Source organism: Hemicordylus capensis, chromosome 3 (genome assembly GCF_027244095.1).
Source record: "Hemicordylus capensis ecotype Gifberg chromosome 3, rHemCap1.1.pri, whole genome shotgun sequence".
Taxonomy (NCBI): domain Eukaryota; kingdom Metazoa; phylum Chordata; class Lepidosauria; order Squamata; family Cordylidae; genus Hemicordylus; species Hemicordylus capensis.
The window spans coordinates 336,582,701-336,598,886 of NC_069659.1; the positions used below are offsets into that span (position 1 = coordinate 336,582,701).

At 43.2% G+C, this 16,186-nt stretch overlaps 1 protein-coding gene across 11 annotated transcripts in view; it reads right to left on the reverse strand.

The window, feature by feature from the left end:
* Positions 1–16,186, reverse strand: part of TNIK (TRAF2 and NCK interacting kinase) — a 413,952-nt gene that overhangs the window by 36,739 nt on the left and 361,027 nt on the right. For all 11 annotated transcript variants that reach the window (XM_053305179.1, XM_053305184.1, XM_053305182.1 and 8 more), the window contains 2 exons: positions 6,909–7,093; positions 136–262 (listed from right to left, as the gene is read on the reverse strand). In XM_053305179.1, the coding sequence (XP_053161154.1) occupies positions 136–262; positions 6,909–7,093 (312 nt within the window). The remainder of the gene's footprint in view (positions 1–135; positions 263–6,908; positions 7,094–16,186) is intronic.

Consider the following 16,186-nt stretch of genomic DNA (forward strand, 5'->3'; position numbering starts at 1 on the left):
TATTAATCAGCCACTAACAAGCATAGTTTAATCAATCATTTTGTGCTCAGAATACACAGCATAATTATTATTCATCGCTGACAAAGACAAAAGCTCTTGTAGATGTTGCATAGAAAATAGATACCACCCACTTACCTCCCTTATCATTAAAGTCCCTTCCCTTGAAATACTGCTAAATGTATCCGTATGAGATGGTTCTAGACCATGGCTTGACACCATTCCTAGGTTGTAGGCCTCATTGTTTCCAGGCATTCCTGTGGGTCTGCAAAACATGAGCAGTTGGTGTTTACAAAATGAAAATGGGGTGTGGGGGGGGGAAGAATATCATTGCTGTGTCACTTGCTGGTGCCTCATGGTACAGAAGTGTAGCTGGGCTGTGCAGACCAAATGATCACAGTTAAATTTTAAAATCTAAAGAGATTAATGAATGACAACATACAGTATATATGAACATCCAGAATAGGTAATAGGCTCCTTGGCCTGAAATCTGAAATCTGTGTCCCTTTCATCCTCACCATTCTCTGGCTGAGGGCAGAACTAAACATGACAGGAATCACAGATTTGTTGCCCCAAACGGCAACCCTTCGCCATCAAACCACCCCCTCCCCGTTGTCATGTTATGTCTGATCTGGGGTTCTGCGCATTGCTGCCCCCATACTGCAGCCAGTCTGAGGGCTTTTAGGCTGAGGAAGCCCTACCGTATCGGATCACCCATTGGCTCTCCCCTGTAGTGAGTAGGGATATGCATGAATCGAGATCCATGCACAGATTTGAAGCCAAACCAGTTCATGGGGTTGCCAAACCAATTTGACTGGTGGACGGCAGGGCAGGAAGGGGCGGTGAGTGGCACCTTTAAAAGTGAAGACAGTAAGTCCTCCTTAGATGCTCCTCCACCGCTCCATACAGCTTCCTGCTGTGGCAGCACAACCCCCAGCAGCCCTTGCACGATGCCGGCACGGCGGCGATTTACGTGGCCAACATGGCAGAGGCCATGTGTGTGCTGCTGCCACACCGCAAGGGCGACGGGGGGACCCGCTGCCACTGCCGCAGCAGGAAGCTGCATGGAGTGGTTTTTAAAGTGCTGCTTGCTGCCCCCCACCCCCGTCCTGCCCTCCACCAGTCGAACTGGTTGGCTTCGAACCTGTGCCTGAATCTTGATCCATGCACATCCCTAGAAGTGAGAGGGATATGAGGTTTCCTGTCTTGAGGCAGGCCTTGCCTCAGTATCAAGGTTTCTTGTTCTGATGCATTTGTCCCCTGCTGCTTCTTGATCTGTCTGCTCAGTTTGACCTTCTGTTGTGATTATAACCGTGGGCTACTGGTTTGACTCATGCTACCTGGCCTCCTGCTCAGTTTGACAGCTGACTGGGTGCCTGGCCCGATCCCTGACTGGGTGCCTGGCTCTCCAAGCCCCTAACTTGTGTCACCTAGCGGCTGCTGCCTATGCCTCAGCCCTGTCACGTGTTCTCTTCCAGTAATATTTAATAACGGAAATGTGTGGGCTCGCATCATCACATTGTTCATCATGCCTCCCTTACAACATCAAAAAGTGTGAAGTGGGCCAGGGGAAGAAGGGCACAAATTGATGGTGGGATGTTAAAGTGTTTCCTTTACTGAAGGTTTTGAAGAAGAGAGGGCCAATGGACATTCACTGTCCTTAATGGCAACCTTCTGTTCTGTGTCATATCTAGTTCTGCCCTAAGGATCAGATGAGATATAGCTGCCATGAGGATGCCGTAGAAAACTACGTTTTTCAAGTACTCCCCATGTCCTTTGCCCTTATCGCATTGTGAAGTTCCTCACGTACTCAGCAGCAGCCAGAAGCATGTTTCAGGGATAGGAAAACATGATGTTGGACAATCACAGCCAGGCATCACTTGCCATAAGTTTTCAAAGGCATCCCCCAGCCATGATACCTGTTAACATTACAAGCCAAAACTAGGATATTTGTTTGATGCCCATCTAACTAACAGTGTTTCAGCAATCACATTCAGTCTATATTGGAGTACATCAGATTGGAAGAGAACACTCGAGTCTTACTGGTACGTAACAGCAGTGCACAAAACCCAGGGCACATGGCATATTTTTGACCACATTAGGCATCATATAAATAACATCTCTGCCCAAACTTTATCCATATGCATTTCGACAGTCAACAAAAATAAGCAGCAGCTGCACATGTACGCCTAAGGGCAGAGACTGACCTAGTTAAGTAGGTTTATAGATTAGAGACTTTTCTAATAATGGTCCAGATACAATGTGGTTATAGCAACAACATTTTGTCAGTCTTCAGAATACTAAGGAATAATTGGCTGTGCAATAATGCCAATGACATTTCATTGCATACACCCCAAATGTTGGGAATCTGGGTGCAAAATGAAGCCATAGTCTCTCAATTAAAAGTGCAGATAATCCCAGGGAACTTCCTAGTTTTTTAGAATGTTTCAAATACTATACTTTGGTTTATTCCTAAGGGTTTTTAAAAAGTACACACCTATAATGTAACATGTGCATAAGTCAAATGTATTTGGAATCACACGTATCATTCAGAACATTCATCAGAAAGGTGTGGGTTTTGACCTTTAAAGCCCTTAACCATTTGGGCCCTGGACACCTGAGGAACCACCTGTTCCCAAGGGTTGCTGCCTGCTTGATGAGGTCATGGGGAGGGGGCTCTGCTCTGGGTGCCGACAATGAGGGAGGCTCGGCTGTCGTGCACACGGGACAGGGCCTTCTCAGTTGTTGACCCCAGACTCTGGAATGCTCCCCTGGTGACCATCCGCTCCTCAGTTTATTATTAATTAATTATTATTTACTTAAAATATTTCTATATCACCCCAAACTTGAGTCTTTGGGAGGTTTACAATTATAATAATTTAAACATTTAAAAAATCAATTAAACAATCAAAATAATTTAAAACCCAACATTAAAAATATTAAAATTATAAATCTAATTAAAAGCCTGGGTGAATAAATATGCTTTCAGTGCCTTTTTAAAAGTTGCCAGAGATGGGGAGACTCTTATTTCAACAAGGAGCACATTCCAAAGTCCAGGGGCAACAACGGAGAAGACAAGCTGGTGGCAACTGTAGATGAATCTCTCCAGACGATCTCAATGGGCAATGGGGCTCATGGTGAAGATGATGTTCTCTTAAATACCCAGGGCCTAAGCTATTTAGGGCTTTATAGGTAATAGCCAGCACCTTGTATTTTGCCTGGAACCTTATTGGCAGCCAGTGTAGCTCTTTCAACGCAGGAGTAATATGGTCTCTCCTAGAAGACTCAGAGACCAACCTGGTTGCCGCATTCTGTACCAACTGCAATTTCCAGACTACATACAAAGGCAGTCCACATAGAGCGCATTGCAGTAGTCCAGCCTGGAGGTTATCAGCATATGTAACACTGTTCTGAGGTTGTTCATTTCATGAAACAGACGCAGCTGGCGTATCAGCCAAAGCTGATAGAAAGCACTTCTGGCCATCGCCTCAACCTGGGACACCAGGGAGAGGTTTGGATCCAGAAGCACCCCCAGACTGCGCATCTGTTCCTTCCGGGGGAGCGTGACCCTATCCAGAACTGGCAGATCAAAATTGTCTCCTGAGTTCTGACCCCGCACAAGAAGTACCTCTGTCTTATCTGGATTCAGCCTCAGTTTCTTATCCCTCATCCTGCCCATTACCACCTCCAGGCAGGCATTTAGGGAGGTTATGCCTTCTCCTGATGATGTTGATATGGAGAAATAGATTTGGGTGCCATCAGCATATTGATAACACCCTGCACCAAATCTCTTGATAATCTCTCCAAGTGGTTTTATGTAGATATTAAACAACATTGGAGACAATATGGAACCCTGAGGGTCACCATATGAAAGTTTAGATTTTGAAGAATGGAGCATTGGTTACTCACTGTGAAGACTCCTTCTTGCTGTGAGGTCCAAGGGTGTCTCACATGTGGGTTACCTTGACCCATGTGACTCCAAGGCAGGACTATGATAATTAGCTTAGATTTTAAGTTTGGGAGGAGCATGCCCCTCAGTTCTTTTAGTACCAGAAGTGAAAGGTATATCAATGTAAAAAACAGGAACCTGCGAAGGCTAGGTACAATAACAAATTAAAAAACACAAGCAAACAACTAAGCTACAACTCACTCTCTCTCTATGTAGCACAGAAGAACTTATTCCAGTCCCCGTACAGTAGGCGCTGGTAAGAAGGGTGGGTCGAGACGCCCTTGGACCCTGCAGCAAGAAGGAGCCTTCACAGTGAGTAACCAATGCTCCATTCTCTGCTGCGCTGGGTCCAATGGCGTCTCTCGTATGGGGACATACCACAGCCCTAAGTCCAACCAGGGAGGGTGCCAGCGACTACTGTGCAGGGAGTACATGCTGGAGGAATGTACAAACTTCTCACAAACGCTGCCTGAGCAGATGCAAAAATATCCAGTTTATAGTGCCTAGTAAACGTAGAGAGCTCCCCCCAGGTTGCTGCTCTGCAAATGTCCTGGATGGGTGTGTCAGTAGTAAAGGCAGCTGATGTGACTGCCGCCCTAGTAGAGTGGGCAAACACTTTGGTGGGTGCCCTGAGGTTTTGTGATTCGTAATCCAGAGTTATACACGCCCTAAGCCACCTAGCTATGGTGGCGGGTGTAACTGGCTGTCCCATTGATCGGGGCAGGAATGACATGAAAAGGGACTCGAAGGTCAGCTTCATGCTTTGTCAGCTTTATGTAGGCTTTAAGGCACCTGCGGACATCGAGCTTATGCCAAGCCTTTTCGACCAGGTGAACCGGCTTTGGACAAAAGGAGGGTAGAATGACATCCTGAGATATGTAGAAAGGGGAAGCTACTTTTGGCCGAAAGAAGGGGTCTGGGATTTATGTATGCTTCTACGGCGGCCAGAATTATATATGCACAGAAATGGAAGAGTAATGAACTGCCTTCAAAAGAAGACTGGCTGATAAAAATTTTGGAATATGCGGAGATGGCAAAACTTACAGCACTAATAAGAGACCAAAACTTGGAATGTTTTAAAGAAGACTGGAAACCATTCTTGTTGTATCTAAAGAATTACTTTCCTACTATGGACTTTACAGCAGGGTTTGAAATTTAGCAAAAAACTGCAGGTTGGGTAGATTAGCTATGTTTGTAAGGGTTTGAATTTATGTTTTGAATTATTATTATAGCAAGGGTAAATTTTATAGCTGATGATTCACGAAGAGATGTGTGCGGGAAGTCCACCTTTTTGTGTGTATTTGCAATGAATGACAATATTACTACTGTTAAAATTAATAAAAATTGAATTTGGAAAAAAGAAAGAAAGAAAGAAGGGGTCTGGGATCAGTTTCATAGAGTCCTCTGAAAATATACAGAGGTTTTTATGTACAGATAGGGCCCTGAGCTCAGACACTCTGCGTGCTGAGGTAATGGCCACCAGGAATATCAATTTGATATGGAGAGGATATGGAAAGGAATTGATGACAATGGCTCGAAGGGAGGGCCCTGGAGAGCCTTGAGGACAGTATGTAATTCCCAGGTAGGAAAGCAATGGACCACAGGAGGAGACAGGAGGGTAGCGCCTTTCAGGAAGCATTGTAAATGAGGGCGGCGGATAAATATGCTTCCGGTAAACGTAGCGAAGGGGGCAGCAGGGAGGTATGCTGCCGCCCCGGGGGATGTTTAAGGAACCGAGCGCTGGCGGGGGAAACGTGGCGGGTGGGGGAGTGCATCCATCCGCACCCTTAAAGCTGCACACACACCCCACAACCCCCACCGTCAAACCAGCCGCCATTCGAACCAGTTCCACGCACATTCCTACTAAGGACAAGCTTGACTGGTGACCTTGACTGACATCCAGACCTGTGCTGAGCTAGCGCAACAAGAGAAGTCATGTTTGCGCATATTATAGTGCTCTGCAATGTGGTGCACCATCCATATCATGGGACACATACAAGGTTGTGCAATATGTTGTGCAATATGTTGTGTTCTGTGTACACATCTGCTACCAGTCGTTTCTGTCCTTGTGCAACGTTACTGTGCTATGTCCTGGTGCTAGCGCAGCAGTATTATGCTAGTGTAACCCTAGCCTGGATGTAGGCCCCTGGTTTTGTTTTAGCCTTCTTTCCTATTGTATAGCTTGGCTCACTTGGTCAAGCCTCTGGAGCTAACTTGCTCTGCAGGTGCTTTTAATATGGAGCATCTTATTTTTATTTTTGTGAAAGACATTGTATTCTGAGTTAGTTGGGTTGAATCTAGAGTCCTCATTTTGCAAATTCTGCCTTTGGAAGAACATAAAACACAAAATGAGTGAAAGGGAAGCAGGGAAGTACGCTGCCACCCAGTAGGACTTGAGGAAAACAGGGAGCCGGCAGGGGGAAAGTGGAGGGAGGGATAAGTGCACCCTCCCTTGCCCTTCAAGTGAAACCTCTCATAAAAGGGCCTCTGAACAGGTTCGTGCACATCTCTATTGTGCATTTCTTTAACCCACCAGTTGATGCAGAGTAGGGGCAAAGAAACATGCAACATCTGATTACATTAAGGGCAAGAGAACTCAACAGAGATATTGTTTTCAGAGGGATCCCAGTGTCACACATACAGTGGCATTCTACCTGTAACCATATACAGTGATGACATCTGAACTAATGTCATAGTGGCATAACATTTTCTGTCATAAAGGGGAGGGGGGTATTGCATGGTTTTTGGCAACCCCCCTTTCCCTCTGCAATCACCTGTACCTCTGAAAAATATGTATTTGAGGGTCTCTCAACTCACAGGGATATATTTTCAGGAGGTACAAAGGGCTGCAGAGGAAATTGATTGCAATGGGCAAAACTGTTGCACCAGTGTGGCATTTGTTTGAATGTCATCCACTTTGTAATTATCATGGATTATTTGTCTTTATAAAACTGTGCCTTACATAAGCCTTGGAATGTCACTGACAGGCACAGTCCCATCTTGTATTTCATTCTCTCCATCCTCCTCTTCCTCTTCACTGCTTTCATCCTCCTCGCTTGAGGAGGAGTAATCGGTAACTTTCTTCAAAGGTCTGTTGGTTTCTTCAATTCGCAGTTCCCTCAGTTCTTTGGCTAAGGCAGTCAGATCCTATAAAGGGAAGGGGAGACAAGAAAAACAGCATGAATTTTGATTTTACACACAGAGGGGGAAAAGCTACACACATCTGACGGAAAGCTATACTACACAGCACAAGCAACTAAAAAGAAGAAATTTTACAGATTTTTTTTTTTAACAAACATAGAACAAATGTAAGACTCAGCATGTAGCTTTTGTTAAAAGAACAAAAGAAAAATCAGCTGTATGCTTGTTGAAAACTCAACAGCCAACCTAGCTTTGACCATGACATATCTTTCTGTAGGCTTCTATGTACATACACAGTACAATTGTATTTGTTAAAATCATGGAATTCAATCATCATCATAGTAAACTGGAAAATAATTCTTGGAGAATCTATCTTGCAATACCCCTAAATTAAACACATTTACGAGAAGTTTCACCAATTTCAATGAAACTTAACACCCTAAAGCTAAACATATTTAATTTTGGACTGGTGAGTTTTGGATTGGTGAGTTTGAACTACTCTAAGTGTGACATTTGCCATAGGGATTGGCATCCCATGGTTGGTTCCCTACCCACTGGCTCATCCTTGTATGAGCAGAGCTCTCATGTTGTGACTTTGCGGCTTGTGAACCAAATCAATGGAGGTTGCAGCGGGAAAACGCATAATATGATGGCCCTGTCTTATGCAGTGCGTTGTACGAAACAAAATGACTTGGGGTGTGTGTGTGACTTTCCTTAATTATATGTTAAAGCACGCACTACTGAAAATAAGGAGGAAGGAGGCTAAAATAAGAGTTCCAAATTTTACAATAAAAAGTGCTAAAATTGGAACAGGTTCTGCAAAATTGCTTATGTTATTCTGCTAGCAGATTTGAGATTGGGATGGTGTTCTTTTCTGTGCAGAAAAGATTTGGCTTCACTAAGGAATGGAGGATGGATAAAATTCATGTGGAGAATGGATGAAATTCACACAGTGCATAATTAATCTATGGAATTCTCTGCCACGGGATGTGGTGATGGCCACTAGCTTGGATGGCTTTAAAAGGGGCTTACACAAATTCATGGAGAATAGGTCTATCAATGGCTACTAGTCTGATGGCTATATAGGCCACCTCGAGCCTCAGAGGCAAGATGCCTCTAAATACCAGTTGCAGAGGAGCAACAGCAGGAGAGAAGGCATGCACTCACTTCCTGACTGTGAGCTTCTCAGAGGCATCTGGTTGGCCACTGTGTGAAACAGGATGCTGGACCAGATAGGCTTTGGGTCTGATCCAGCAGGGCTGTTCTTACACTGTGTACCAGTGGGCATAGAAGTGGGTTTGTGGAAGGGGAAAAGGGGAAGTGTGGAGTGACTAGAAGGAGGAACTGAGTTACAGGCCATCTTATTGGTATCTTCTCTGTCTTTGCTTACTTTAAGTGGACACTAGGCATGTATAATTTAATGTTTTTCTACAGCTACAATATTTAGTTCAAACTTTGCTCTTAAAAAAAAACCTCAAGATGTGATCTTCAAGGTCCTGATAGACACAAGAGATTCTACATTTTCCGAGCAGGGTGTCCAGTCCGTATGACACAGGGAAATTCTAATTCCACTGTCAAGCCTTAGATACTGGAGAGTCCAGACCTCTTCAGATTCAGTAGATGGACAAATGTATGGACAAACTTGCCAAGACCCACACACATTTATACATGCCCTGTACAGGTTTATACAGTAACTACAATAAACATGGACATATTATATCCTGCAAGTTGCAGTTGGGGGAAAAGGAAATGGGGAACTTGGAAAGAAAACATACACACTTTTCAGTTTACTAGGACACTGACGAGACCTTAGACTTCACATTTATAGACCGACAGTGTTGTTTCAGTACAAAAGGCACTGCAAGCACCATGTAGAAAAACAGATTTCTCGTAATCTTACATGCTTTTATAGCAATGCAGGAGGAAGCAATAGGGCAAAAAACAAAAAGCATGAGAGCTCTAATTAGAATGGGTTAGTAGAATCTATTGCATAAAGCATGCACATGATGAACAAAGCAATTGTAATAATCAGTCTTACCATTTCTCCCTATATTAGTGACCGAGGGAACCAGCAGCGCAATCGGTCATAGATAAAGGATTAGGGAGAGAGAAGCTCATTGAAAAAGCCAGTTTCCACATTGTTTGTTGTTCTTATGGCCATATTCTCTCTTTGCTGCATTCTGCCATTTCCCCAATTTTACCATTGGAAAAGAGATAAAATATTCCTAAAAATGGCCTATCATGGCCCTTCCAGAAGAAACTGGCAAAATCAAAGAATTCAGTCCCAATGAAGCCTTTATTGATACTTCTGGTTTTATATTGAACTTGGTTTCACTCTAGTTGCCAATGTCAGACGCATAGGACTTGTATCATAAAGTCACAGGGACAGAGTGATACCATCATCTCTGTCCTTAGAACATTGTGGCCAATGGCACCTTTCACTTTAGACTTGTTCTTCAACTTTATAGGCAAACCCAACAGAAAGCACTTATGACCTTGAAACAATGGGGAGATTGGTAAACAGAGCTGTAAACCAACTTAAGAATTAAATAAATGTGTAGTGCCAAAGCTTTAATAACAGTCGTCTTTTTGAGAAATTGAAGAAAATGTAAGATAGCTTAAAGTTCAGTAAACCAAAGCTATCACTCTTTCTTCCCGCCCAGAAGGAATAATCTTTAATATTTTTACAGCATCATCTCAGAACCAAAACAATCCCAAAGAATGGACAAGTATGTCCTCAGTTCACAATCCTACCAATTAAACATGTATTTCACAGATTAATAAACTAAAGCTTCCTTTGATACAGCTAATGTTTAAAGCTGGAGCCCTACAAAATATTCTGCAGTAAGAAATGGCCCTGTACTTTGTTTACAGGCAATGCAACCTGGTAAGACTAGTAAACTAAAAATGAAATTACAGTGGAATTTCACACCAAGAAAATTTTGAATTCTGTACAGATGAAATCAAATGCCTTATGCCTTATTGACATTTCAATTTCCCCTAAAGTCAAACCTATTTAATGTCTACTGCAGTGTAATCCTACCAGAGATTGTAAGTACTTTTTTAGCTTTTTTGAAAAAGGCTATTTTCTGTAGAGCAAAACTAGGATTATTGGTTTACTGTCTCAGGGCAAGGAAGTAGCAGCACATATATCCACAAGGGAATTCTCCACATTGTCCTTGGAATCTGAACAACTCAGCTGGAAGTAGAGGAAGCACAAGAAGCAGGGCTTGTAAGAGAGGAGGTACCATGTTGCACAGATCTTTCTGCAACTCTCTGCCATTTGGGCTGTGCCACGCAGCCCTGGCTATGCAACTTCCCCAAGCCTGCTGTGAGCAGGAGTGGAGATTATCATAGAGAATTGGTACAGTTACCTTATGGCTTCCAAGACTTTAATGGACTGAATCAATACACCCTTGCATCATGGAAAAGAACCACCCATTCCACCTGACCAACAAAGAAGAGACAGGTCAGAGAGCTGGGCCCCCTCCATTAGCCTGGCTTAGACCAACTGTGGTCTGGCTCCTGTCCTCTAAGAACTGGATCCTCTGCATCTATTTCATCTGATTGCAGCAGAGGGAGACATCAAGGAGATGGGCCTCCTGCAATGTCATCTGACTGTATCCATCTGTAGCAGCTGAAGAAGTCCGAGAGCCAAGCCCCCTCCCATTGGCCTGAGTAGGGCCAACTGTGATCTGAGTCCTCCCCTCGAAGAGTTGTGTCCATCTCCTGCCAGCCAACCACCCTCAATCAGAGATGCTGATAAAGGTTGTTATGTATTTATTGCTTGTTATTAAAAGTGCAACCTGGTTTGGAAATCCAGGTTAAAAAGTGGGAAAGAAATCTAAAACACAGGAATAAATGCATAAATAAATAAATCCCATGGGGTTTAGATGGGGAAGTGCCCTTTGGCCAGATCTCATGCTGTAATTTCAAAAGAAGAGAGAATTTCCATTGGCTACTCCTGCAGCTAAAATAGATGCAAATGTATTGGCTAAATTAAACTCCATTAAGTGAAAAACCCTGAATTGCTAAGTCGCCTTTGGAATAATGCATGACTGTCTGATCCCTAGATCAAACAACACAGGGGTTTCCAACCTTGGGTCCCCCAACTGTTCAACCACAACTCTGATCATCTCCACTACAATGGCTGAAGGTTCCCAATCCCTTAAATAACTGGCATCTTTCTTGGCAACTGGCCCTGCAGGGGACTTGAAAGAGCCTGCTTCTGAGCAGCTAAAAGTATCTACCAGCATAGAAATCTGAGCCAACTGTTCTGCAGGCTAGGGAAAAAGAAAAAAACAACAACCAGTTAGCATGGGTTGCTTCAAGGAAGAGAGCATTTGAAGGTAGGAACTTCCCAGGACACCAGAAACTCTGGAAGTGGCCTGCATTCATTTGGACTAGTTTGGAAGCTACTTGCATGAACTGGCATTCATGGAACATGCTGATTTCAATTTTTAAGAATGGACAGGTCTCAAGGGAGTTGTTCTATATCTTGAAATTGGAAAGCGAGAAATGGCCCTGGCATTATTAGTATGTTGAGGACATGGAGATCAATGCTTTTATCCTATGAAGCAACAGTTTTCTTAATATGCATGCACAGGCATGCACATAGATCCCATCTCTGTTAACCAGGTACATTTTAGTTTTATTTATCTTTTTACTGACATGAACAAGGCTGAACTGGTGTAACTGATAACAGACAATGGTATTTCATTCAAACAGGGTTTTGGTAACTCTGAGGAGTAAGAATTCCATTGAAGTGTTTCTGTCATACTTGCTCCATCTTCTTTTGTCATCACTTTCAATATTTTTTTATTAAGGGGAATGTATTTCTAAAATATATAACCTTATCCTTGCTGTGGCAAACAGTTAAGAGGATATTCAGTACAGAAAAGCTTCATTGGGAGGAGGCTGTAAATAAAAAACACCTCCAGATCTAATCCAAGAACTGAGGATCGGAGGTTGGTCAAAGACTGTCATCAGATACAGGAGATATGTGTCTAGCAGACTTATTTCCACTCTCCAAAGCAAAAGTGTGGAGTGTCCACCCCCCTTTCCAAATTCCATAATGAATACTGCTACTTTTTAGGATTAAAGAGAGAATATGGTATTTAAAAGGCTTGTTTCCACAGCCAACTAACTCTGTGATTAACACCTAGCCAAAGCTAAGCAAATATTTCTATTACTGCCAAATCAATTTTTACGGTTTTAATTGCTTGGGTTTTTCCCTCCTAAAATGAAAAGAAGACCCAATTAAGATTCAGACAGCATGAAGGCATTTATAGTATACAATTCAAAGTCCAATAATTAGTGACTCATACTGGCTGGATTGTTTCCAGTTACCTAAAGCAGTACATTGTACCTCTTTAAAAACTGTTATCTCCCTAACACCTGCAACTCAAAAGCTAGGATTGTGGAAAATGGCTCACACAGTTTCAACTACAATTATAAAGCTATAATAGTTTTGGGTATAGAGAGTAAAACTCCACTAGTGCTGCTCACAAATGGTGGGCTGGGGGAGAGGAAGAGAGGGGGGTGGGGAGGGAGGGAGAGAGAGAGTGATTCTAAGTGGGTTTGAATAAAACTTCAGACCTCCAATAAAGTGCATGAATAATTAATTATAACTAATATTACTCATAGTGTAAGGTAGGTGTTGGTATTTGATAGCACTTGGACTGGGAGCAGATTTACATACTCAGAATGATTATGCAGTACAGTACAGCCTTCCCAGGACTTCAGACTGTAGGTGAGAGATGGCACATCTGAATGCTTTACTACATAAAAATACTCACTCGGATGTAGAAAATCAGCATGTCAGGGGAAAAGCTAGGCTAGACTTCTTCCTAATATGCTAGTTTTACTAAGGCTATGGATTCCTGGCATGGAGCAGGGGGCTGGAATAGATGCCCCCCTGCAACTCTATGATTCCCCTCATCGGAGGAGTCAGCCTCCTTTCCCATTCATGTCCCTATGAGCAAGCCAGACAGGCAAGACAATCCAGAATGGGCTGGACCAGAGAGAGAAATTTTCCTCTCACTGGTAGACTCCAGTCTGTCCCTCCCTCCTCCCAGCCAGAAGGAAGGTCAGGACTAGACACAACAGGGAGAGGAGAGTTTTTCTAGTCTCCTGCAAAGGCACATCTATCTATTGCTGCCTGGCTTCCCCCGAAGCAACTTGGGTTGGAAGGAAGACCCAAACTGGAGTGCACTAGCAAGAGCCGCAATCTTCCCCTCACTAGGACACCCTCCACCTCCAGTTCAGGAGAGAGGACTGGGCAGTGAAGGGAATGGTGTGTAGGCTTGCTGGCAGGCCAACTGCTGGGCTAAAGCATTTATCCCACACAAAGTTGCCAAGTAGCATTCAAAGCAAACCACCAGTCAGAAGTTTACTAATCAGAGTGAAAGATAAAAGGATAAGTATGTTTCATGGTGAAAAGAGGGTTCCATAAGCCTGATCTATAAAATCAGTTAAGATGGAGTGTTTATTTAGATTGATCCAGAACTCTGGCTTTGTTGCTTTGTAGATCAACAGCTCTGTCTTGGCAACCAATCTGATTAAATTACAAGATTCAACTTTTATGAACAAGCAATTGGATTCTATTGAATTTAACCACCACCACCCGTCCCTGAACACATACACCTTTTTAATTGTATGGGGGGTGGGGGAGGAAATTATAGGAATCTGGAATCCTTCACTAACTTGTCAATACAATTAAATAAAATGTACCATGCACTCTCAGTCTTGAGAAAAACATTATAAATGGTATAATAAGCAGTAGTATCATTAGCTTTCTAGAGTGAGCAGCCACCAATTTTGGTCCAATATAAGGGGTTCTCGTGTAGACATGGAGTAAACGTGTAGAGAATATTGACTAGGGATGTGAGATGCTTTGAAGGCCTATTTGGCTCTGAATCAAATCAGCACAAAATAGCTCACCTTCTTACTTAGCCAACCTGATGAGAGTGGTAGAGGCACACTATCTCTAGGAAGGAAAGAGATCTCTCGTTCCCTCTTCAGCCCCCGGAGTACTGCACAGGATAGTAGCATGCCAGGACCCCAGGACCACATAGCCCTTGGGAAATCTAGTTTGCCCAAGGGCTACAAGGGCCCCTAGGACTTTGGGTTGCAGCATGCTGTTAGGAAGTGCTCCAAGTGCCAGAGATGGGAAGGAGGAAGATACCTCCCTCCCTCTTCCTTATTGGGACTGGAACAGTTGTTTCTGTCCTGGTTGGATACGCATAATGTAAAGAGGGGGGTGGGATTAGGACAGTGGCAGGAAGGGGCAGAGTTTGAGGATGGTGGGGGAAGCCAGGAAATTTCCAACTAGTATTTTAACCTGGGATCCAAATGCTTGCCTCTTCAAACATGAGCCTGGATACAGCGAGCTTTGCTGAAATCTTTAACAAACATGCTGATTTACTGCCACATTTGTGGGCCAACCCTCCTGCAAATCATGCAGTTGGAAACAAAACATTCTTTCAAAGATTAATTTATTACCAACTCCTCATCCCACACCTTGTGCTTCACATATTCGATCCAAACTAAAATAACATGTTTAGCCACCACTGGTAAGATGGGGTGAGAGCTACCTTCTTTTGTCTGAAATATATCTACAGGTAAGGAACATGTCTTTGTTGTTGCGAACTGCAACCTGTTCAATTTATAGAGGGCTAGAAAAAAATATCTAAATTTCTTCTGGCCACCTGGAAACTTTATGATGAGTGTATAAAATGGACACTAGTTTCTAGAAATATAAAATGCTTTTTCTAGTTTTGCTATCAACAATAGTATGTTGAAACACTTTTTAAACTATTCATCATCCATTAGCATACCTGAAATGTACTGTATTTATCTGAATCCAAGACTATGCAAGTTTCCCCCAAGTTCTTTTATGTCAGAGCTCAGGGGAGTGTCTTAAATTCAGAGTCCTCTTCCTTATGGGTAAATACAGATACAACTTGTTAAAAAGAGGATCATCTTACATTCAGAGTCATCTTTGATTCAGGTAAATACGGGTAATGTTACCTTGTTATGTGCCTTATCTGACACAGCATTGCAATGTAGACATTTTTAAATGTGCACCCCTTTTGAATGCCATTAACATAGCACTTTAAGGCTATGGTGCATGGCCAATTTCACCCATTTTGAAAGAGCTGCACTGGCTACCAGTTTGTTTCCGGGTCCAATTCAAGGTGCTGTTTTTTACCTTTAAAGCCCTTAACAGTTTGGGCCCAGGATATCTGAGGGACTCCTGCTCTCAAGGGTTACTGCCTGCTTGACGAGGTCATCTGAGGGGGCTCTGCTCCGGGTGCCGACAATAAGGGAGGCTTGGTTGTCGTGCACGCGGGACAGGGCCTTCTCTGTTGCTGCCCCCAGACTCTGGAATGCTCTCCCAGTGGCTAGTCGCTCCTTGGTCTCCATCACAGCTTTTAGAAAGAGTGTAAAATCTTGGCTTTTTGCCCAGGCATTTATTTGATTCTCTGCTGCTGCTCTTTATACTCTGTATTGCTTTTATGCTTTTGTTTTAAATTTTTAATCAGATTTGTTTAATATTTTTCACTTAATATTTTAATTGTGTCTTTTTTACCATCTTGTGTTTAAATTTTTGCTGTAAACCGCCTTGGGATTGTTTTAATGAAAGGCGGTATAGAAATTTAACAACAAACAAACAAACAAACAAATGCTGGCAATCATCATTTCTCAGAGGAATGCCACTTCTTGACCTGAAAGCTAAAGGCTTGGAAGTAACCTGTATGAATACTAACAGGTAGACAAAACGATGTGATGTCAAACCCTGGGCCAGTTCAGACAATATAGTACTTCACCTGGTGGCCTGAAAACAATGGAAGCAGGACTGTGGAAGCAGCTGCTGCCCAGATGCTGTTTTAAGTTGTGCTGCAGCTGCCCTGTCATGTAACACCAACAGGGCTGCCTTTGTGCTATTGTGTAGAAGCTCTGCTGGGTCCCTAACAGTGCCATTTTACTGTGCAGAGTGCTGGCCAGGCCAACCAAGGATCGGGCTTGTTGTAATCAATTCCCACTCAGAATACCCATGAACATAAGCACCCTGTCTCCTGGATCAAAATCTGGTCT